The sequence below is a fragment of the Aquarana catesbeiana genome, linkage group LG01, assembly GCF_042186555.1.
Source record: "Aquarana catesbeiana isolate 2022-GZ linkage group LG01, ASM4218655v1, whole genome shotgun sequence".
Lineage (NCBI taxonomy): Eukaryota > Metazoa > Chordata > Amphibia > Anura > Ranidae > Aquarana > Aquarana catesbeiana.
Genome location: NC_133324.1, coordinates 682,272,312 through 682,294,294, shown reverse-complemented (window position 1 = coordinate 682,294,294; position 21,983 = coordinate 682,272,312). Strand labels below are relative to the sequence as shown.

General features: G+C 44.3%; 1 protein-coding gene across 1 annotated transcript in view; it reads left to right on the top strand.

The window, feature by feature from the left end:
* PRSS12 (serine protease 12) overlaps positions 1–21,983 on the top strand; it is a 321,958-nt gene that overhangs the window by 150,908 nt on the left and 149,067 nt on the right. Inside the window, exon 8 of the mRNA XM_073603187.1 lies at positions 18,196–18,337. Coding sequence (XP_073459288.1) covers positions 18,196–18,337 — 142 coding nt within the window. The remainder of the gene's footprint in view (positions 1–18,195; positions 18,338–21,983) is intronic.

The window sequence follows — 21,983 nt, the reverse complement described above, 5'->3', positions numbered from 1 at the left end:
GGCTCATCGTATGTGTTTTACGTCACCGCGTTCTTGACGTTCGGAATTTCCGACAACATTCGTGTGACCGTATGTATGCAAGACAAGTTTGAGCCAACATCCGTCGGAAATAAATCCAAGGATTTCGTTGTCGGAATGTCCGATCGTGTTTACGCGGCAGAAGTGCTCAGCTGTCCTCCTCCTGTGGCTACTGATCCCAGCACCACCTCTTCAGGCACTGCCAGCCCACCTGGCTGCAGCTGCCCCATTCACTAGCCCTGCTGGCTATTCTACAGTCCTCCCAGACTAACTCTGCATCCATCCCAGCCTGCTCTCCTCGGTCCTCTCAGGCTTCCACCCAAGCTCCACTGCCCTAGCTGGGCTGACCCAGAGTACTTGAGGGGGGCCTTCCCCCTGCCAACCCATCTGTTGGGGATTAGTCAGGGCTCTCAGAATGCTCCAGACAGCTCATCCTCCCATCCACTATCACTCTTCTAGAATCTTCTACCAGTTTCTAGAAGTAGGGGGAGGTCTCAGAGATGCTGCCCGTGGGTCACCCAGCCCTGACCCAGAAAAACAGTTGGCTGCTCGCCAAGCCTGATCAATTTACCTACTCTAACAAAACCTATTTTAGCACACTAGAGGGTGCTACATTTTTAACCTGAAAGGTAATGTCATAATGCATCGCATACTAGCACATTATGTTAAACTTACTTGAAAACATAGCCTTCCAGCGCCACGCTGTCACTGCTGCAGGCTCTTTCATGGCTGAAGGCACTCCTATCTTCACCCGGTTTTCCTTCTGGGTTCGCGAACTTCAGCTGTGTGACTGGCTGGAGCTGCGATGATGTTACTCCTGCGCATGCGCTTGGGAGCCGCCGTTTACGGCACAGGACTCTGAAGGAGAGGACTAGGTGGCTGTTCCTTTAGAATGCATGCACTGATGATGTCACTGGCTGCATGTACAGTAAATATCTCCATGTTTAGGAGACATTTACAGTACCTATAGGTAAGCCTTATTATAGGTATATGGTTAGATATGGGAATTTACTTCCACTTTAAAGATTTTCACTTTGCAAGGGAATATTCTCTTAAAGTGATGAACGAGATAAAGTTCTGCTGTCTTCTATCATTCAATAATGTGCAAGCAAAAATACTGTTTTTTTAAAATTTCTTTGCACATAGTTGGGCATTCTTTACAAAGTGATTTTTCACTATAATCAATATGCTAATATCACTATAATCATTAAGCAAATATCCCCTTTCAAAATGAATGTGTTCTTCCCCCTTAGTAAATCAACCAAAATGTGAGGATATTGATCAAAAAAAAAATTCATTGTACCATATACATGCTCTTATACAGATACATGTATATTTTGCTAATTTAAAACAATTATTATACCTTTAAAAGATATGGCAAAGTCTTTATTGTAGGTAAATTAAACTAATTTGTAAAGTCTAATTTGGTAAGAATGCATGGCGCAATAAACCTGCATTTCTTAATTGTTTTCCGCTTTGCTGAATTTAGGCAGTCAGTTACTTTCCACATATTTTACACTTAGGGTCAGTTCACACCACATGCAGTCCAGTGCATTTTTATTCTGCATCAGAAATGCTTGGATAGTAGGTTATATTGTTCCCCAAAAAAGTGGAACATGTTGCATTTTTTTCTGCACTGAAGCAGTGGCAGCCTGTCTATAAGGGGCGCAGGGGCACTGCCCCCCTAATCCATGCTTTCAGCCCCTAATCTACATGCAGGGTGTCAGATGAATGGATTCCAATTTTTTTTTTTGTTTTTTTATAGAAGCCGTGATTAGAGCCAGAGGCTCTAATTGGCTTCAAAAAAGGGTGAGCCCACCCAGTTGTGTGACAATATTCGCTATTGTCTTCCTGATTCTCCTCCTGGCCAATCAGGAAGCGGGTCCTGAGACCCGATTGGCCAAGAGGAGAATCAATCGTATTGGCCGCCGAGGAGGAGAAGACGCAGGGGAAGCTGCCGTGAAGTTTAGGAGGAGGAGGAGACGCAGGGTGAAGCCGATGTGGAGGAAGTGCAGCCCACGATCTAGAAGGGGTAACTGGTGGGCTGATGATCGAGCGACAAAAATGAAGCACCAGCCACTACACTGAACTGTACTGGAATGCGGTAAAATGCATCAAAAATGCACTTGAAGGCACATAAATGCACAAAAAATGCACCGGAACTCACATGTCCCCATTTAGGGCCCTTTCGCACCACACACAGTGGGATGCAGTTAGCTGCAATCGGATGCATTTTGAACTGCACTCCAACTGCATAGACAGCCCAAAACCAAGGTAATCCTATGGGCACAGTTCATATTATTGCAGTGCAGTTCAGTGCAGTTTAAAAAAAGTAGAGCATGCTGCATTTTTCTGCACTGCAAATGCAGGGAACACACTATAAACGCGCTACAAACGCAATGAACTGCACCCCTTTAAGCCAAAAAAGCCAAGGCCAAAAACATATAGAAAAATGCTCTGCAAACAAAACGCATGCAAAATGCATTCAAGCGCATGTCAAGTGCACTTCAAATGCATGTAAACTTAAAGTCAAAAATGCGTAGTTATGTGCAGTTTCAGGTGTGAATGGGCCCTTAAAATGAATGTAAAGCTTTGTTTTTTTTTGTTTTTTTTTGTTAAATAACAAACACGTCATACTTATCTCCACTGTGCAGTTAGTTTTGCACAGTGTGGCCCCGATGATCCTTTTCTGGGGTCCCCCGGTGGCGCTATCATCTCCTCCCCGCATCATATAACTCCCTAAGGAGAAGCACTCTCTTGGGATTTACCTTGCACACTCCCGAGTCCAGCATTTGCGTCCAACATAGATGTAGAATGTAGGACTCTGCCCCTCCCCCCGACGCCCATGTCATTGGATTTGATTGACAGCAGCGGGAGCCAATGGCTGCACTGCTATTAATTTATCCAATCAAGAGCCGAGAACCCCGGGCAGAGAGGTCTGGTGCGTCTGCCGAGAGATGGAGGGGTCAGGTGAGTAAAACAGAGGGGGGGGGGCTAGGGCCGGTCACTGTCAGAGGTTTTTTCACCTTAATGTATAGGATGCATTAAGGTGAAAAAACACGAGGGTAAAAAATGCAATGGAAAGCATCAAAAACATGCATTCAGAAATGCATCCAGACTGTGCTTCTATAATGTGAACTGGCCCTTAAAGTAAACCTTTAGTGGCTCGAAAAAGACCAAAGCCAGTGATACTGCTGAACTGCATGCTCCTTTTAGCATTTGCCTGTACCTGCTTTTTTTTTTTACATCCCCCTTGCCAGCTTTAAAATTGCAGTGCCTCTCCTTCGGTTAAGGTTATGTCATATAGCATAATTAGAGGTGGTGGGCTTGATTCCAAGAGGTGGTGGGACTAATGCACCCTGGGAACAGAGAAGATCAAAGCACATACTTGCATTTATATATATATATATATATATATATATATATATATATATATATATATATATATATAAAATACAATTTGTGATCAGCTAACCAGCACATATGAACTTGTTGAACATCCCATTCCATAAAACATGGGTTTTAATATGGAATTGAATGCCCCTTTTAAAAAAAAAAAAATCCCATCAGGGCTTTACGTGACATTTTGGAATGTGTAGGGAATTTGTGTCCATTCAGCCAAAGTAACATTTGCAAGGTCAGGTATTGATGTTGGACTAGAAGACCTCGCTCATAATTGGTGTTCCTAAGGCCCCTTTCACACTGGGGCGGTGGTAGGGGGCGTCGGCGGTAAAACAGCGCTATTTTTAGCGCTGTTTTACCGCGGTATTCGGCCGCTAGCGGTGCGGTTTTAACCCCCCGCTGGCAGCCGAAAAAGGGTTAAAACCCCTCGTATAGCGCGGCTATAGCCGCTGTATTACCGCGGTATAGCCGCGCTGTCCCATTGATTTCAATGGGCAGGAGCGGTTTAGGAGCGGTGAATACACCGCTCCTTCACCGCTCCAAAGAAGCGGCTGACAGGAGATTTTTTCTTCTCCTGCCAGCGCACCGCTTCATTGTGAAAGCCCTCGGGCTTTCACACTGAACAAACAGCGGAGGCTGTTTAGGGGCGTTTTTCAGGCGCTATTTTTAGCGCAATAACGCCTGCAAACCGCCCCAGTGTGAAAGGGGCCTTATTATTTCAAAGGTGTTCAATAGAGTCTGGGCCACTAGAGTTCCTCCACACCACACTCATCAAATCATATCTTTATGGATCTGACTATATTAACAGAGGCACAGTCATGTTGGAACAGAAAATGGCAGATTGTTTCTACAAGGTTGGAAGTGTACAACTGTCTTTTTATGCTGTATCATTAACCACTTCAGTCCCAGAAGAATTTATTCCAGTTTTTGCGATACGGCACTGCATCGCTTTAACTGACAATTGCACGGTCATGCGATGCTATACTCAAACAAAATTGACGTTCTTAATCATTTGGAGGGATATTCACATACTTTTGGCCATGTAATAGAGGTGTGATGGTCATGTGTCCACAAACACTTAGCTATATAGTCTATATATCATTGTGTACATGTAAATATTTACATTCTTGTTCATTTTAGAAAGCACTATATACATTGAAAACAGGTAGAATGATAGGCATATGTTGATTAACAGTTTTTGCTAGACATATGTTGCTTTTACAGAATTAGTAATCTGTGTAAAATTATTTCCATAACATTTTTCATATGTATGTCGAAACACATTTTCCAAAATAACCAAGTCATTTCAAGTAATTGAGCATTTTACTTACTATACTATTTAGTAATTAATGGCCTAGTAATTAATAAATTACTTCAGATGTAAGATGCTGGCTAATTGACTCCCCTGATACGATCTTTATATTCTTTGGCATTCAAGTTGAAGATCTTTACACTTAGGTTTCCACCTCTTGGAGCCATTATAAGAAAGATGCTCTCCCTCAGATATTTCTTATTTATTTTTAGTTGCTGTGAATTTTTCACTATCTTTTACTACCTCAGCGGGGTAAATGGAATTCTTTGTGAAGGGAGTTTTGCTTTTGGAATCCTTAAAATATATAAGATCTCAGTAAGGCGTTTATCCCATCACTGTCCATTCATAAATGAAATATCCTGTTTAGACCGTGCTTAGCCTTGGATAGAGAGGGGAGTATTAAATCATATGTCATTTTTTTTTTACTGTCTGTGTTTGGCATTTGGGAGATTTTTCTCACTTCCAGTCCCAGAAACAGGAAGTAAAGTAAACACATATTCTTGAAGCAGGTAACCTCTTTAGAAAAAAAATCAATAATTTTCCTATTCTTGTGACAGCCATAAAATGTTGAATTTGCCATAACTTTTTGTCCTGGGGACAAAGCTTTACACAATAAATCATTAAATGACAATGGAACCTTGGCTTTAAAATGTATTATTGTAATGAGGAGTGGTGATGTAAGCGCATATTATTTTGGTTGATTTTAGTTAAAGAAGATCTGGCATTAGAATTTTTATTGTACAGTTCTGCCCCCTATAGGACAAAGTACATGAAGTAAGTCTAAGTGGCAAGAGGAAAGCAGGGAGAGGGGAGACCTCTTATGCCCTGTACACACGGGCAGACTTTTCGACCGAACTTGTCCGCTGGAACGAATCCGTCGGACAATCCGACCGTGTGTGGGCTGCATCGGACTTCCGACTGACCTTTTTGGTCGAAAATCAGACGGACTTTAGATTTGAAACATGTTTCAAATCTTCCCGCTGGAACTCCGCCTGAACCAGTTCCTAGCGGGAAATCTGTTCGTCTGTATGCTGGTCCGAAGGACCAAATACGACGCAAGGGCAGCTATAGCACCTGCCCGCGAGAATGTTTCCAGCGCTCTCGGCGACAGGGTACTGTACATCTCACGCGCGCTGCAATAGGAAAAACACATTTTCCTATCGCAGCGAGAAGGAGGCGAAAATGTCCCTTAGGTCTGGTATGGATTTTAAGGGGAACCCCTACGCTGAAAAAAACGCATGGGGGTCCCCCAAAATCCATACCAGACCCTTATCCGAGCACGCAGCCCGGCCGGTCAGGAAAGGGGGTGGGGACAAGCGAGCGCCCCCCTCCTGAACCGTACCAGGCCGCATGCCCTCAACATGGGGGGGGTGGATGCTTTGGGGAAGCGGGGCGCCTTGCGGCCCCCCCACCCCAAAGCACCTTGTCCCCATGTTGATGAGGACAAGGGCCTCATCCCCACAACCCTGGCCATTGGTTGTCGGGGTCTGCGGGCGGGGGGCTTATCGGAGTCCGGGAGCCCCCTTTAATAAGGGGGCCCCCAGATCCTGGCCCCTCACCCTATGTGAATGAGTATGGGGTACATCGTACCCCTACCCATTCACCTGGGGAAAAAAGTGTCAATAAAAAAACACACTAGACATGTTTTTATAGTAATTTATTAGGCAGCTCCGGTGGTCTTCTTCCAACTTCAGGGGTCTCTTCCAACTTCTCTGCTCTCTCCGGCCTCTTCTTCTGATGTCCAGTTCTTCTTCTGCTCTCCGGCCTCTTCTCCAGGTCTCCGGTTCTCCTGCCGGGCTCCTCCGCTATCTTCTGCTCTTTTGCTGCTCTTTTGCTAGCAGTGGCCCGGTCTTCTCCATCGTCTTATTCCCTCTTATCTTCTTTTGATGTTGACACGACGCTCTCTCACGCTATAATGCCGTGTAAGCAGTGCGCAACGATTTATATACATGGGGCATGGTCACCGGGTGATGTCACCCAGTGACCCCGCCCCTTATGATGTCACAGTCCCAGCATGCCCTAGCAAAAGAGCGGCAAAAGAGCAGAAGATAGCGGAGGAGCCCGGCCGAAGAACCGGAGACCTGGAGAAGAGGTCGGAGAGCAGGAGAAGAACCGGACAAGACGACAAGACGACGGAGAAGACCAGGCCACCACAAGGAAAAGAGTGGCAAAAGAGCAAAAGATAGCGGAGAAGCCCGGCAGAAGAACTGGAGAGCAGGAGAAGAACCGGAGACCTGGAGAAGGGGCCGGAGAGCAGGAAAAGAACCAGACACCTGGAGAAGAGGCCGGAGAGAGCGGAGAAGTCAGAAGAGACCCCCGAAGTCGATAGAAGACCCCCGGAGCTGCCTAATAAATTACTTTAACCCTTTCACGACTAAGCCTATTTTTGACATTTGGTGTTTACAAGTTAAAATCCGTATTTTTTGCTAGAAAATTACTTAGAGCCCCTAAACATTATATATATTTTTTAGCAGAGAATAAAGAGAATAAAATGGCGATTGTTGCAATATTTCTTAGCTGTGTTTTAAACGCAACTTTTTGGGAAAAAGGACACTTTCATGAATTAAAAAAAAAACAAACAATAAAGTTAGCCCAATTTTTTTGTATAATGTGAAAGATGATGTTACGCCGAGTAAATAGATACCAAACATGTCACGCTTTATAATTGCACCGACTCGTGGAATGGCGACAAACTATGGTACCTAAAAATCTCCATAGGCAACGCTTGAAATTTTTTTTACGGTTAGCAGGTTAGAGTTACAGAGGAGGTCTAGTGCTAGAATTATTGCTCTCGCTCTGACGATCACGGCGATACCTCACATGTGTGATTTTAACACCGTTTACATATGCGGGCGCAACTTCCGTATGCGTTTTCTTTGCTGCGCAAGCTCGCGGGGACGGGGGTGCTTTAAAAAAAAAAAAATCTTATTTATTTTATTTATTTTTATATTAATAAATTGTGTTTAATAAAAAAAAAATGTTTTGATCACATTTATTGCTGTCACAACTAAACATCCCTTGTGACAGTAATAGGTGGTGACAGGTACTCTTTATGGAGGGATCGGGGGTCTAAAAGACCCCCGATCCCTCCTTTGCAGTTCAAAGTATTTAGAACGCTGTTTTCGGTGATTCTGAATACTGTATATTTTTTTAAAACCGGCGTCATTGTCATGACGTCGCTTCCATATTTACAATTAGGAGACTGGAACACAGCCACTTCCGGCTTCATTCCAGTCTGTCCCTAGCCCCCGGAGACAGCGATTGGTGATCGGGCCTCCCGGTGGAACGTCCCCTCCCGCTCCTCCGGTATAACAGCCAAGCGGCTTTTAGCCGCATCGCTTGTTATACCTGGAAAGCCAATTGCCGGCTGTAAAAAACAGTACCAGGGTGATGTCTGCAGGCATCATCCCAGTATAACCCCCGAAAGCCGAGTGCGCACATCTGCATACGCTCGGCAGGAAGGGGTTAAAAACCTGTCTAGTGTGTTTTTTTATTGACACTTTTTTCCCCAGGTGAATGGGTAGGGGTACGATGTACCCCATACTCATTCACATAGGATGGGGGGCCGGGATCTGGGGGCCCCCTTATTAAAGGGGGCTCCCGGATTCTGATAAGCCCCCTGCCCGCAGACCCCGACAACCAACGGCCAGGGTTGTCAGGAAGGGGCCCTTGTCCTCATCAACATGGAGACAAGGTGCTTTGGGGTGGGGGGGGCCGCAGGGCACCCCCCCTTTCCCAAAGCACCCACCCCCCATGTTGAGGGCATGCGGCCTGGTATGGTTCAGGAGGAGGGCGCTCGCTCGTCCCCACCCCCTTTCCTGACTGGCCGGGCTGCGTGCTCGGATAAGGGTCTGGTATGGATTTTGGGGGGACCCCATGCCGTTTTTTCGGCATAGGGGGTTCCCCTTAAAATCCATACCAGACCTAAGGGCCTGGTATGCTTTGCGCTTGCTCCCGCAACGGGGCTCGCAAGGTGTCAATCTCGCCGATAAAAGCAGCATAATTGACTTCCTTTTCTAGTCCCTTCGTACCTAATCACGTTCAAAATTAATGGACTTTAGTCCGTGTATGGGCAAGTCCGTTTGTTCAGAAGTCCGCCGTAACTCCACCGAAAGTCCGTCGGGAAAACCGTCGCACCTAGTCTGTCGGAAAGTCCGGTCATGTGTGCGCGCCATTAGCCTCTGCATTCCTCTTGCCACTACTTGCCTCTGGAATGTGTTCACAACTGAGAAAAGCTGCTGCTATGAATCAACGATCGCCTTCAGGCTGTTTGTAGGGAGGGGGCAGGTTGGTACTCATAACTCGGGTTAGAAAACACTTAGAATGAAGGGACAAACTACCACATGTACTTTGCCCCACAGGGGACATAAATGTTAAATAACAATTCTAACGATAGATCTTTTTACGATAGGCAGACCATGGCAAAATTGTAATTTTTGTGGAAAAAAGGTAAAACTTTTTATTGCTAATTTAGGGCTGAATTTCTAAGTGTGCGATGCTCCTTACAACACTGTTTTTTTAAACAAAAGTGCAGCTGTCCTTTATGCCGTGTACACATGGGTGTATTTTTCGACCGGACTGGTCCAACGGGACGAATCTGTTGGACAATCTGACCGTGTGTGGGCTTCATCGGACCAGCAGCGGACTTTTTCGGTCGAAAATTAGACAGACTTTAGATTTGGAACATGTTTCAAATCTTTCCGACGGACTCAAGTCCGGTTGAAAAATCCGCTCGTCTGTATGCTAGTCCGACGGACGAAAACCGATGCTAGGGCAGCTATTGGCCACTGGCTAGGGATGAGCTTTGAGTTTGAGTTGAACTTATGTTCGACTCGAACATTGGCTGTTCGCAAGTTCACCGAACAGCGAACAATTTGGGGTGTTCGCGGCAAATTCGAATGCCGCGGTACACCCTTTAAAAGTCTATGGGAGAAATCAAAAGTGCTAATTTTAAAGGCTTATATGCAAGTTATTGTCATAAAAAGTGTTTGGGGACCTGGGTCCTGCCCCAGGGGACATGGATCAATGCAAAAAAAGTTTTAAAAACGGCCGTTTTTTCAGGAGCAGTGATTTTAATAATGCTTAAAGTCAAACAATAAAAGTATAATATCCCTTTAAATTTCATAGCTGGGGGGTGTCTATAGTATGCCTGTAAAGGGGCGCATGTTTCCCATGTTTAGAACAGTCTGACAGCAAAATGACATTTCAAAGGAAAAAAATCATTTAAAACTACTAGCGGCTATTGCATTGCCGGTCCGACAATACACATAGAAGTTCATTGATAAAAACGGCATGGGAATTCCCCGCAGGGGAACCCCGAACCAAAATAAAAAAAAAATGACGTGGGGGTCCCCCTAAATTCCATACCAGGCCCTTCAGGTCTGGTATGGATATTAAGGGGAACCCCGGCCAAAATTTTTTTAAAAATGACGTGGGGGTCCCCCTAAATTCCATACCAGACCCTTCAGGTCTGGTATGGATTTTAAGGGGAACCCCACGCCAAAATTAAAAAAAAAAAACAGCATGGGGTCCGCCCAAAAATCCATACCAGACCCTTATCCGAGCACGCAACCTGGCAGGCCGCAGGTAAAGAGGGGGGACGAGAGAGCGCCCCCCGAACCGTACCAGGCCACATGCCCTCAACATTGGGAGGGTGCTTTGGGGTAGCCCCCCAAAACACCTTGTCCCCATGTTTATTAGGACAAGGGCCTCATCCCCACAACCCTGGCCGGTGGTTGTGGGGGTCTGCGGGCGGGGAGCTTATCGGAATCTGGAAGCCCCCTTTAACAAGGGGACCCCCAGATCCCGGCCCCCCTCTGTGTGAAATGGTAAGGGGGTACAAAAGTACCCCTACCATTTCACTAAAAAACTGTCAAAAATTTAAAAAATGACAAGAGACAGTTTTTGGCAATTACTTTATTTAAATGCTTCCTCTTTCTTCTATCTTCCTTCATCTTCTTCTTCTGGTTCTTCTGGCTCTTCTGGTTCTTCCTCCAGCGTTCTCGTCCAGCATCTCCTCCGAGGCATCTTCTATCTTCTTCTCCTCGGGCCGCTCCGCACCCATGGCATGGGGGGAGGCTCCCGCTCTTCTCTTCATCTTCTTCTCTTCTTCATCTTCTTCTTCATCTTCTTCTTTTCTTCTCTAAAGGAAAAAATGGCATTTAAAACTGCTCGCGGCTGTAATGTATTGTCGGATCCCAGCAATATAGATAAAAATACCAAAAATACCAAAAAAAATGGCGTGGATGTCCCCCCCAAAATCCATACCAGGCCCTTCAGGTCTGGTATGGATATTAAGGGGAACCCCGCACCATAATGTTAAAAAAAATGGCGTGGTGCTCCCCCAGGCACTATATACTCTGAACAGCAGTATACATACTATATGGCCTGCCCTATATACTCTGCAGAAAATTGGGCCTTGGGTGGTGGTGGTGGTGGTGCCACAACACTGTAACCCCTCACAGATACTCTTTTTGGGTGCAGGAATGGGCCCTGCTGTCAAATATTAGATCAACAATTGTAATTACATGCCCCTGTTAAACAGGGGCAAGAAAATTGGGCCTTGGGTGGTGGTGCCACAACACTGTAACCCCTCACAGATACTCGTGTTAGGCGCAGGAATGGGCCCTGCTGTGAAATATATCAAACATTGTAATTACATGCCCCTGTTGAACAGGGGCAGGAAAATTGGGCCTTGGGTGGTGGTGGTGGTGCCACAACACTGTAACCCCTCACAGATACTCGTGTTGGATGCAGGAACGGGCCCTGCTGTGAAACATTAGATCAAAAATTGTAATTTCATGCCCCTGTTAAACAGGGACAGAAAAATTGGGCCTTGGGTGTGGTGGTGGAAGTTAGCATTATCAAGATTGAGGAGGAATAGGATAGTCAGCATAGGCAGTCTTCAAGGGATCCCACATCCATAGCAAATTCAATCAGTTACATCAGCATCAAGTACTTGATAGCTGCTGATCCAAGACTGATTCATTTGTATGAACGTGAGCCTCGGAGTCTGTGGACAGGCGCACTCTTTGATCTGTTACAAACCCTCCAGCAGCACTGAATGTGCGTTCAGAAAGCATGCTGGATGCAGGACAGGCCAGTAGCTTGATTGCATATTGAGCAAGTTCTGGCCAGTGGTCCATCCTCAAGACCCAGTAACCCAGTGGATGCTCTGTTGGAAAGGTTTCCAAGTCTGCTCTTGCCCCTAGATATTCCTGCACAATATAATGCAGACGCTGGTGATGGTTGCTTGAACCAATCAGACCTTGGCTCTGAGGACTGAAAAATTATCTAAAGGCATTGGTCAGACGGCCACCTTCTACACCACTCTTCCTTTGACTGAACGAAGCCTCAGCAACACGTTGTCCAGCACCAGGAAATGGTAACCTCCCTGGGTCTGGAAATTCATTGCACAAACCTTTCATCAAGGCCACCTGAAGATGTTTCATCCTCTGCTCCCTCTTCGAAGGCAGGATGAGTTCTGCAACCTTACCCTTGTAATGTGAATCAAGAAGAGTTGCAAGCCAATAATGATCCTTCTCCTTGATACTACGAATCCTAGGGTCCTTTTGCAGGCTTTTCAGAATCAGGGAGGCCATGCAGCGTAAGTTTGCAGAGGCTGTACACACTGTATTAGATACTGTGTACACTGCCTGCACTGTATTAGACACTGTACAACGGCTGCACTGTATTGTATAATGTGTACACCACCAGAAGTGTAGTAGGACAAGGGCCTCATCCCCACAACCCTTGCCTGGTGGTTGTGGGGGTCTGTGGGCGGGGGGTTTATCGGAATCTGGAAGCCCCCTGTAACAAGGGGACCCCCAGATCCCAGCCCCCCCCGTGTGAAATGGTAACGGGGTACAAATGTACCTCTACCAGTTCACAAAAAATGTGTGAAAATGGTAAAAAAACACAAGACACGGCTTGGGACAAGTCCTTTATTAAAAAATAAAAAAATAAAAGTGTCCCTCAAAGTCCATTCATCTTCTTCTCTTGCTCCGACGGACCGAAAAAGAACAAAAAAAGAAAAATGCGCACGCCACCGATTTGCCTCCATGGGAGGCACCCGCCGTAATGACCGGCCTCTCAGGTGACAGCTCTTTTATAACTGAGGGCTGGGCCACACGATGACGTCGCTGGGTGATGACCCCACCCCCCTCTGACGCACAGGGACATCCCTATGGCTTTCCCGTAGCGTCCAAGGGGGCAGGCCACCGGGCTACATAACCGGGTGACCCCACCCCTCTCTGATGCTACGGGGAAGCCATAGGGATGTCCCCATGTGTCAGAGGGGGGTGGACCGGGTGGACCGGGTGGCCCCGCCCCTTCTGACGCTACGGGAAAGCCATAGGGGGCGGGGTCACCTGACGATGTCACTGTGTGGCCCCCCTCACTTATAAAAGAGCTGTCACCTTAGAGGATGGTCATTACGACGGGTGCCTCCCATAGAGTCAGGTCAGTCGTGTTTTTTTTTTTTCGGTCCGTCGGCGGAGGAGAAGAAGATGAATGGACTTCGTGAGACAGTTTTATTTTTTTATTTTTTAATAAAGGACTTGTCCCCAAGCAGTGTCATGTCATTTTTACCATTTTCACACTTTTTTTGTGAAATGGTAGGGGTGCATTTGTACCCCGTTACCATTTCACACAGGGGGGAGGCCAAGATCTGGGGATCCCCTTGTTAAAGGGGGCTTTCAGATTCCGATAAGCCCCCCGCCCACAGACCCCCACAACCACCGGGCAAGGGTTGTGAGGATAAGGCCCTTGTCCCCATCAACATGGGGACAAGGTGCTTTGGGGGGCTACCCCAAAGCACCCTCCCTATGTTGTGGGCATGTGGCCTGGTATGGTTCAGGAGTGAGGGGCGCTCTCTCATCTCCCCTCTTTTCCTGCAGCCTGCCAGGTTGCATGCTCGGATAAGGGTCTGCTATGGATTTTTGGGGGGACCCCCACGCCATTTTTTTTTAAATTTTGGCACGGGGTTCCCCTTAATATCCATACCAGACCTGAAGGGCCTGGTATGGAATTTGGGGGGACCCCCATGCAATTTTTTTTTCTAAACTGAGGAAAAAAAATGTTTTTTTAAATATTTTTTGGGGATATTTATTTTAGCAAAAAGTAAAAAATAATGCGTTTTTTTCAAAACTAACGCAATTTCTTTGTTTATAGCGCAAAAAAAAACGCAGAGGTGATCAAATACCACCAAAAAAAAAGCTCTATTTGTGGGAAAAAAAAGGATGTCAATTTTGTTTGGGAGCCACGTCGCACAACCGCTCAATTGTCAGTTATAGCGACGCAGTGCCGAATCACAAAAAGTGCTCTGGTCAGGAAGGGGGTAAATTCTTCCGGGGCTGACGTGGTTAAAACGTCAGCCCCGGTTAAAACTTCTTTGATACATGTTCCCTGGGGCAAGACCCAGGTCCCCAAACACTTTTTATGACAATACCATGCAATACCTTTAAAATTAGCACTTTTCTCCCATAGACTTTTAAAGGGTGTTCCGTGGCTTTCGAATTTGCTGCGAACACCCCAAATTGTTCGCTATTTGGCGAACGGGCGAATAGCCAATGTTCGAGACGAATTCATGTTCGACCCGAACATAAAGCTCATTCCTACTATACACACTGTATTAGATACTGTGTACACCACCTGCACTGTATTAGAAACTATACAACGGCTGCACTGTATTGTGTACTGTGTACACCACCAGAAATGTAGTAGAACATGTACACACTGTATTAGATACTGTGTACACAACCAGAAAAGTAGTAGAAACTGTACACATTGTATTAGATACTCTGTACACCGCCTACACTGTATTAGAAACTGTACAATGGCTGCGCTGTATTTTATACTGTGTACACCACTAGAAGTGTAGTAGAAACTGTACACACTGTATTAGATACTGTGTACACCGCCTGCACTGTATTAGAAACTGTACTACAGCTGCACTGTATTGTGTACTGTGTACACCACCAGAAGTGTAGTAGAAAATGTACACACTGTATTAGATACGGTGTACACCACCTGAAGTGTATGAGAAACTGTACACACTGTATTAGATACTGTGTACACCGCCTGCACTGTATTCAAAACTGTACAACTGCTGCACTGTATTGTATACTGTGTACACCATCAGAAGTGTATTAGAAACAGTACACCACTGAATGCACTGTAGATATAGGCTACGCTGGATGTAGAGTATATATATATATATATATATATATATATATATATATATATATATACTGTACAACCAAGTGTTGGCAGACCCATTCTGGATCTCAGTAATCTGAATTACTTCCTAAATATTCGCTCCTTTCGAATGGAGTCAATTCGGTCAGTTGTTTCCACCATACGGGGAGGAGAGGTTCTAGCATCCATATATATCTAGGATGCGTATCTACATGTGCCAATATTTCCCGCTCACCAGAAGTTTCTGCAGTTTGCGGTAGAGCAGCGCCATTTTCAGTTCATGGCCTTGCCTTTCGGGTTTGCCACCGCTCCCCGGCTATTTACAAAGGTGTTAGCCCCAGTACTAGCAAGACTAAGGGGCCAGGGTTTAGCAATAATAGCATACCTAGACGACCTGCTACTGGTAGATCAGTCAATAGCAGGGTTAAATCAGGGGGTGTCCAGAACAATCAGTTATCTCAGACACCTAGGTTGGATTCTCAGTCTAGAGAAATCATCTTTACAGTCGGTAAGAAGGCTACAGTATTTGGGCCTGGTCATAGACATAAACCAGAAAAGGGTGTTTTTGCCTCAGGCAAAGGTCAACGCTCTAAGAGAGCTGATCCAGGCAGTCAAGGCAAAGAAGGGACCTTCCATTCGCCTTTGTATGAGATTACTAGGGAAGATGGTAGCTTCTTTTGAAGTTATTCCCTATGCCCAGTCTTATTCAAGACTGTTGCAACACAGTATTCTATTTGCTTGGAACAAACTGATCCAAGCCTTGGATTATCCAATGAATCTGGCTCCAAAGGTCTGCCAGAGTCTCAACTGGTGGTTGATAACCAGGATTTTACAGAAGGGGAAATCCTTCTTTCCAATTTCCTGGAAAGTAGTAACAATGGATGCCAGCATATGGGGCTGGGGAGCAGTTCTAAAAGAGACCACTGTTCAAGGGAAGTGGTCAGAGTCCAAGAAGACCTCGCCCATCAATATCCTAGAGATTCGGGCAGTACGTCTGGCTCTAATAGCCTGGACGTCCAGGTTGCCAAATGCTCCTGTCAGGATACAATCCGACAATGCCACAGCAGTGGCCTATATCAATCACCAAGGGGGCACCAGAAGCCACACAGCCCAAAGGGAGATGGACCATATTCTGTCTTGGGCAGAGAAATATGTTCCTTGCCTATCTGCATGGCCCAGAAGACCCTGCTATGCAGGGATCGTGAGAATGGCAGTAGGGGAGTCTTTGACTCTTCCACCTTGTCCGGACCTGCTGTCGCAGGGACTGGTATTCCATCCTGCCTTACAAATGCTAAATTTAAAGGTGTAGCTATTGAAGCCCACATTCTAAATAATCGGGGGCTTTTAGGTTCCGTAGTAACCACCCTGATTAATGCCAGAAAGCCGGCATCCATGACCATTTATTACAGGGTCTGGAAGACCTATGTCAATTGGTGTGAAACCAAGTGTTGGCATCCTCGTAAGTATGTCATAGGAAGAATTCTGGCCTTTCTACAATTAGGAGTAGAAATGAATGGCCTTAAGTACAATCAAGGGTCAGATTTCGGTCTTAGCAGTGTTTTTTCCAAATGCCGCTTGCTTCACATTCTTTAGTCTGGGCTTTCATATAAGGGGTAACTCGGATAACTCCGCCAGTTAGAATACCCTTGTGCCCATGGGATTTGAATCTGGTTTTGTCTGTGTTGCAAAAACAACCCTTTGAACCTATACCGAATATTCCTTTGATTCTTTTGACAAGGAAATTGGTATTCCTAGTTGCGATAACCTCTGCAAGAAGAGTATCAGAATGGGCTGCTTTCTCCTGTAAAGAGCCATACTTAATCATTCACAAAGATAAGGTGATGCTACCTTTTTGCCAAAGGTAGTGTCTGGGTTTCATCTGAATCAAGATGTTTCCTTACCTTCTTATTTACCAAAACATCGTTCTGCAGAAGAAAAATTATTACACTCTCTCGATGTAGTGAGAGCAGTTGAAACCTATCTGAAAGCGACTGCTCAGATACGGAAACCTGATGTTTTGTTTGTGTTGCCGGAAGGCCCTAGAAAGGGTCAGGCAGCATTGAAATCTACTGTTGCTAAGTGGATTTGGCAGGCTTATGGCCTGAAAGGAAGGGTTACATAGTTACATAGTTAGTAAGGTTGAATAAAGACACCAGTCCATCCAGTTCAACCTGAGAGAGAGTGGGTGCATGTCTACAATTATCACTACTTTATTTTAAGGTACCCATATAGTGCTGTCAATTTACGCAGTGCTCCACACGTACATCGCACACTCACATCGGTCCCTATCCTCAAAGAGCCCACAATCCAAGGTCCCCAACTCACATTCATATACTAGGGAGATTTTTCAGACAGAAGCCAATTAACCTACCAGCATGTCTTTGGAGTGTGGGAGGAAACCAGAGTACCCGGAGGAAACCCAAGCAGGCACAGGGAGAACATGCAAACTCCATGCAGGTAGTATCGTGGTTGGGATTCGAACCAGCAATCCTTTTTACTGCTAGGTGAGAGTGCTACCCACTACACCACTGTGCCGCCCACAGGGTTCCTCCCATTAGGATTAAAGAGCACTCTACTCGGGCAGTCAGTGCTTCATGGGCAGTGCATCACCAAGCCTCTGTGGCTCAGGTTTGCAAGGCCACTACTTGGTCATCAGTACATACATTCACTTCACCCAAAACAGCCCCAAACCATCATGCCTTTGACACTGAATTGATGTCTTTTTCAAATAAATTTTTAAGTGCAGCAATCCCATTTGTAAGTTTTTCTATATATGGCATGTGGAAGGAAGGGCCTGATTGCTTAGCACTGCTACGTTGGATTGTGTGCACCCTCAACATTTGTGATATATTTTTATATATATATGTATATATATATATATATATATATATATATATGTATATATATATATATATTTATATATATGTATATATATATATATATATTTATATATATGTATATATATATATATATATATATATATATATATATATATATATATATATATATATATATATACACATATTAGTTATACGGCATGAACATATGAGAAATATACATTAATTAAACCTGTGAAAATATCAGCCAAGTATCTAAAACAACATGTATCATATTAAAAGAATATTTTTAATTACAATATGTTATTCGGTTTAAAGCATCTTTAGAGAGCTGTGTAATTTTGATATGACCTCACACATTTGTCCTCTGTAAATGAGGTCTGTGCTCTGTGTCCCTTTGTCTTTATCTCACTGCTGCCGTTGTTCCAGGTCCTCCTCTGAGGTTGATGGATGGTGAAACAAAGAAAGAGGGGCGTGTGGAGATTTATCTCAATGGCCAGTGGGGGACAATCTGTGATGATGGATGGACCGATAAAGATGCGTCTGTTGTGTGTCGGCAGCTTGGCTACAAGTAAGTCTGATGCTATTAGTGTACAGTACTTCCTTGACAAGCAATATATTTCCAGGGCACTGCTGGAGGGCATTCAGTTCTTTAGAAAAAAGACATTAATAAATATGAATTAGTAATGCATGTGAAAATTCATTATACAGCAGTAGTAAATCATACATTTCTATACTTACATAACAGTCCTTGTATGTGTACATATGACCTTCTTTACTGAAAAATACATGAATGGTCAAAATGTTAATAACTACAAAATACCGACTTTATAAACACGAAATAATTATAATTAAAGCCCAGTTGAACATTCCAGGTGCAGTAAGTCAAAAGAGTATTTATTGTCCTTATAGTTTGTTTTCCTTCTAAAGAATAGCCTGAGTAGAAAAGTATGACCCCTGCCATCAGCTGCAGAGAGGGACCATCGCTCCATATGTGGGAGCATTGTTCTCTCTGGAGAACTTCAACACAACCCCTGCTAAGCTAAGACATATTGCTCTACAAATGGCAAAGCTCGCCAAGTGATTGGAGAGTTCTGGCTCTGACACAGCAGGAGATGTGTCAGACCACTGCTTCCCAACAAGGACCAAGGGTTCCACTTTGCAACATGCTGGCAGGACACAGGATCTTCCACTCAGGCTAAACAAAACACGTTGTAAGACTTTGCACAACTTTTGTTTTGACACACCTAGAATGCATTTAGCAAATTGAAGCTGGAAGTTCAATTGGGCTTCTCAAACTTAATGGGTCAGTCCACCAAAGTGATATTTTTGTCATATGTTGATCTGGTGGATTGAATCATCTCTTGGGAACTCCAGTTAGAAAATAACACTGCTGTATTTCCCAACTCTTTTCCCAAAGTCTTTGAAATGGGGAGCAATTCTGTCTATCTTTGACTGTTCCCATGTATTACGTGCATTATGCTTAGTGCAATCAGTAAAGCAAAGCCCCTTGTGATTGGCCTTGCAAATGTACAGACCTGGGGAATTGAGTGCAGAAGTGTTGCCACCTGAATCCCTCAGAATGTAAGACACTGCTAGGTGGTTTACCTCTATTGACCATTTGCTTGCTTCTCATCAAGTAGATTTATTTCACCCCCTCTGGCATTTTTTTCTTTGCTAATTTAAACCAGTGTAATGGGAATTAAATGCCGGCTTGCTATGCCAAATCAACACTTTAATTATTGACACGTATGAATTACATGGGTTATGTGGCCTATTAACTGCTAGTAAAGCCTTGACTACATCTAAATAATCTCAGAGTATGTATAACATAAGCATGCTAGTTGTGAAAGTTTAGAAGTAAAAAGGAAGAATTTGATTGTCTGTTAAGGAGGATGCATATTTTAATGATTTACTAAAGAAATGAATAATATTCGCACAATAAATTATGTGAAAATTCAATGAAAATATCTAACCTTGTGAAACACAAATTCCTGTTTATTTATTTCATCTGCTTGTATGGGGGTATTCCAAGTGAAAAGGAATTTGCCTTAGAAAATCTAGATGATAAAAGTGAATAGTTACACAATTTATTCTTTAGTAAATCAGCACAATGCAGTAATCATTTATAATCACATATGTATATAGATATTATGAAAGTTACAGGTTTACTGTACACAAAAAAATACTCTCACTGGGGCTCTCCTCTCTTAAAAATAATTGATGGTTGTCTATCCCTTAAGATTCAAGCCTGGCACACTAGGCAAAAGGAATAGGGATAAGGCAGCCACCATGAGTATACAGGCATACCCCACTTTTAAGTACACAATGGGGGTTTATTTACTAAAGCTTGAAAGTGCAAAATCAGGCTCACTTCTGCATAGAAACCAATGAGCTTCCAGGTTTTATTACCAAAGCTTAATTGAACAAGCTGGGGTTAGAAGCTCATTGGTTTCTATGCAGAAGTGAGCCTGATTTTGCACTTTTCAGCTTTAGTAAATAAACCCCATTGAGTACTTAAAAGTGGGGTATGCCTGTATATGGAATATGCTATGGAATAGGCATAAGGAAGTCTCCTGGCTGGCTGCAGATGCACATTTTTGTATTTACTCTAATGATTAAAAAAAGAAATAAAAGTCTAAAAGATTAAAGTCAGATCATCTAATATTAGCAAATTTCTACCTAGTGCAGGTTGAATTTCTAACTTTGGTGATACACTTCACTCACTGGCATTGAACAAACCACCTCTCATCTTTCATTTCTTTTTGTTCTCTGTTCCCAACTACAGTAAGTATGATATTATAGCCATACAATGTACTGTTAAGACAGAAATTGCAGCGCTCAGTAAGCTGAAAACCTTAAATAATCAGACAGAAGTCCATAATTAAAAACATTTAACAAATGAACAAGTCCATAGTGAATCTTGTGCCAAGTGGTAAGTAAACGTATCCAAATAAACGTATCCAAGTGATGATTGGGGATCATCACATGGAAATATTTATTTGGATACGTTCCCTGCCAGCAGGGAAGGTTGACACACATGCTTTGCCTGGTGCATGTCCTCAATGTGGTGATGCAGCTGTTACTGGATAGGTACTCTGGATTACAAGATCTTCAAAAAGAGGCAGGAAGAGTTTGTAGTCATTTCAGTAGGTCCTTCCCAGCCAGTGTTTGGCTGGGTGAAATTCTTAAGTGAGGGCAGACAGCTGGTTGATGCTATTGTCAGACACCACTATTTCTGGCACAAGTTGCTGCAGGGTTAAGCACCTCTATTTGATGGTTAAGGGTTGGGATGGCTTTATAGGTGAAGAAATGGCAGCTGGGGACCTACCACTGTGCCACAGCACTTGCCACAAATTCCAAAAAGGGGGCAGAATCCACCTGCTGGGAAGGCAAGAGTTGTAAAGCCAACTATTTGGCCAGGCTGACATTTAGGCATTGGGCATGGAGGTGGCTAGGGGGTGCATGTTTGTTCTAGCAGCTACGGCAGCAAAGCTTGCCTGCTCAATGCTACAGTTGATGAGGTGGGTTTGGCAGAATCAGGTTGCAACCTATGTTTTTCCCCTACTTTGTTTAGTCCCATGCAAACCCTCTTTCCTGCTGGAGGAGCCACAGGGTAGGCCTCTGACACTTCTTGATATACTGGTATCATTATTGCTTAAAACTGTTAAAAGGGAATCATGTGTGTTTGTCTCATATTGTGCGTAATTATTCAGATGATTCCTTTATGGCAGTTGGTGGGGCAACAGCAGGAATAGCTGTGGAGGAGGATGCAAAATAGGGTGCTTTGGCAGCTGTGGTGGACTGCAAGCTAGTCTGCAGCTGGATGACAGAGGAGGAGGAGGAGAATGATGATGTTCAGCCCCCAAAACAAAGTTCCCTGCCTGCAGATGATGCACCATGTTCACACCCACTGTTTTGGCCTGTGGACTCAGAAGCTGCTCAGCCCCCTCATAGCTGCATGGGAACGTCTGCCTCTTCCTGAAGACCTGCCAGACATGATGCTGATAACGTGAGAATTTTTCCCTAATTTTAATCGCAGCTATTGAAGAGATGTATAGGGAGAAGTGGAGATTGGGTGCACTTTAATTGTGGTGCTTGAGTGCACTGTAATTGTGGTGCTTGGGTGCACTGTAACTGTGGTGCTTGGGTGCACTGTAAACTGTGGGCATTGGTGGACTAAACAACATCTCAAACAAAGTTTGACTGTTGTAGTG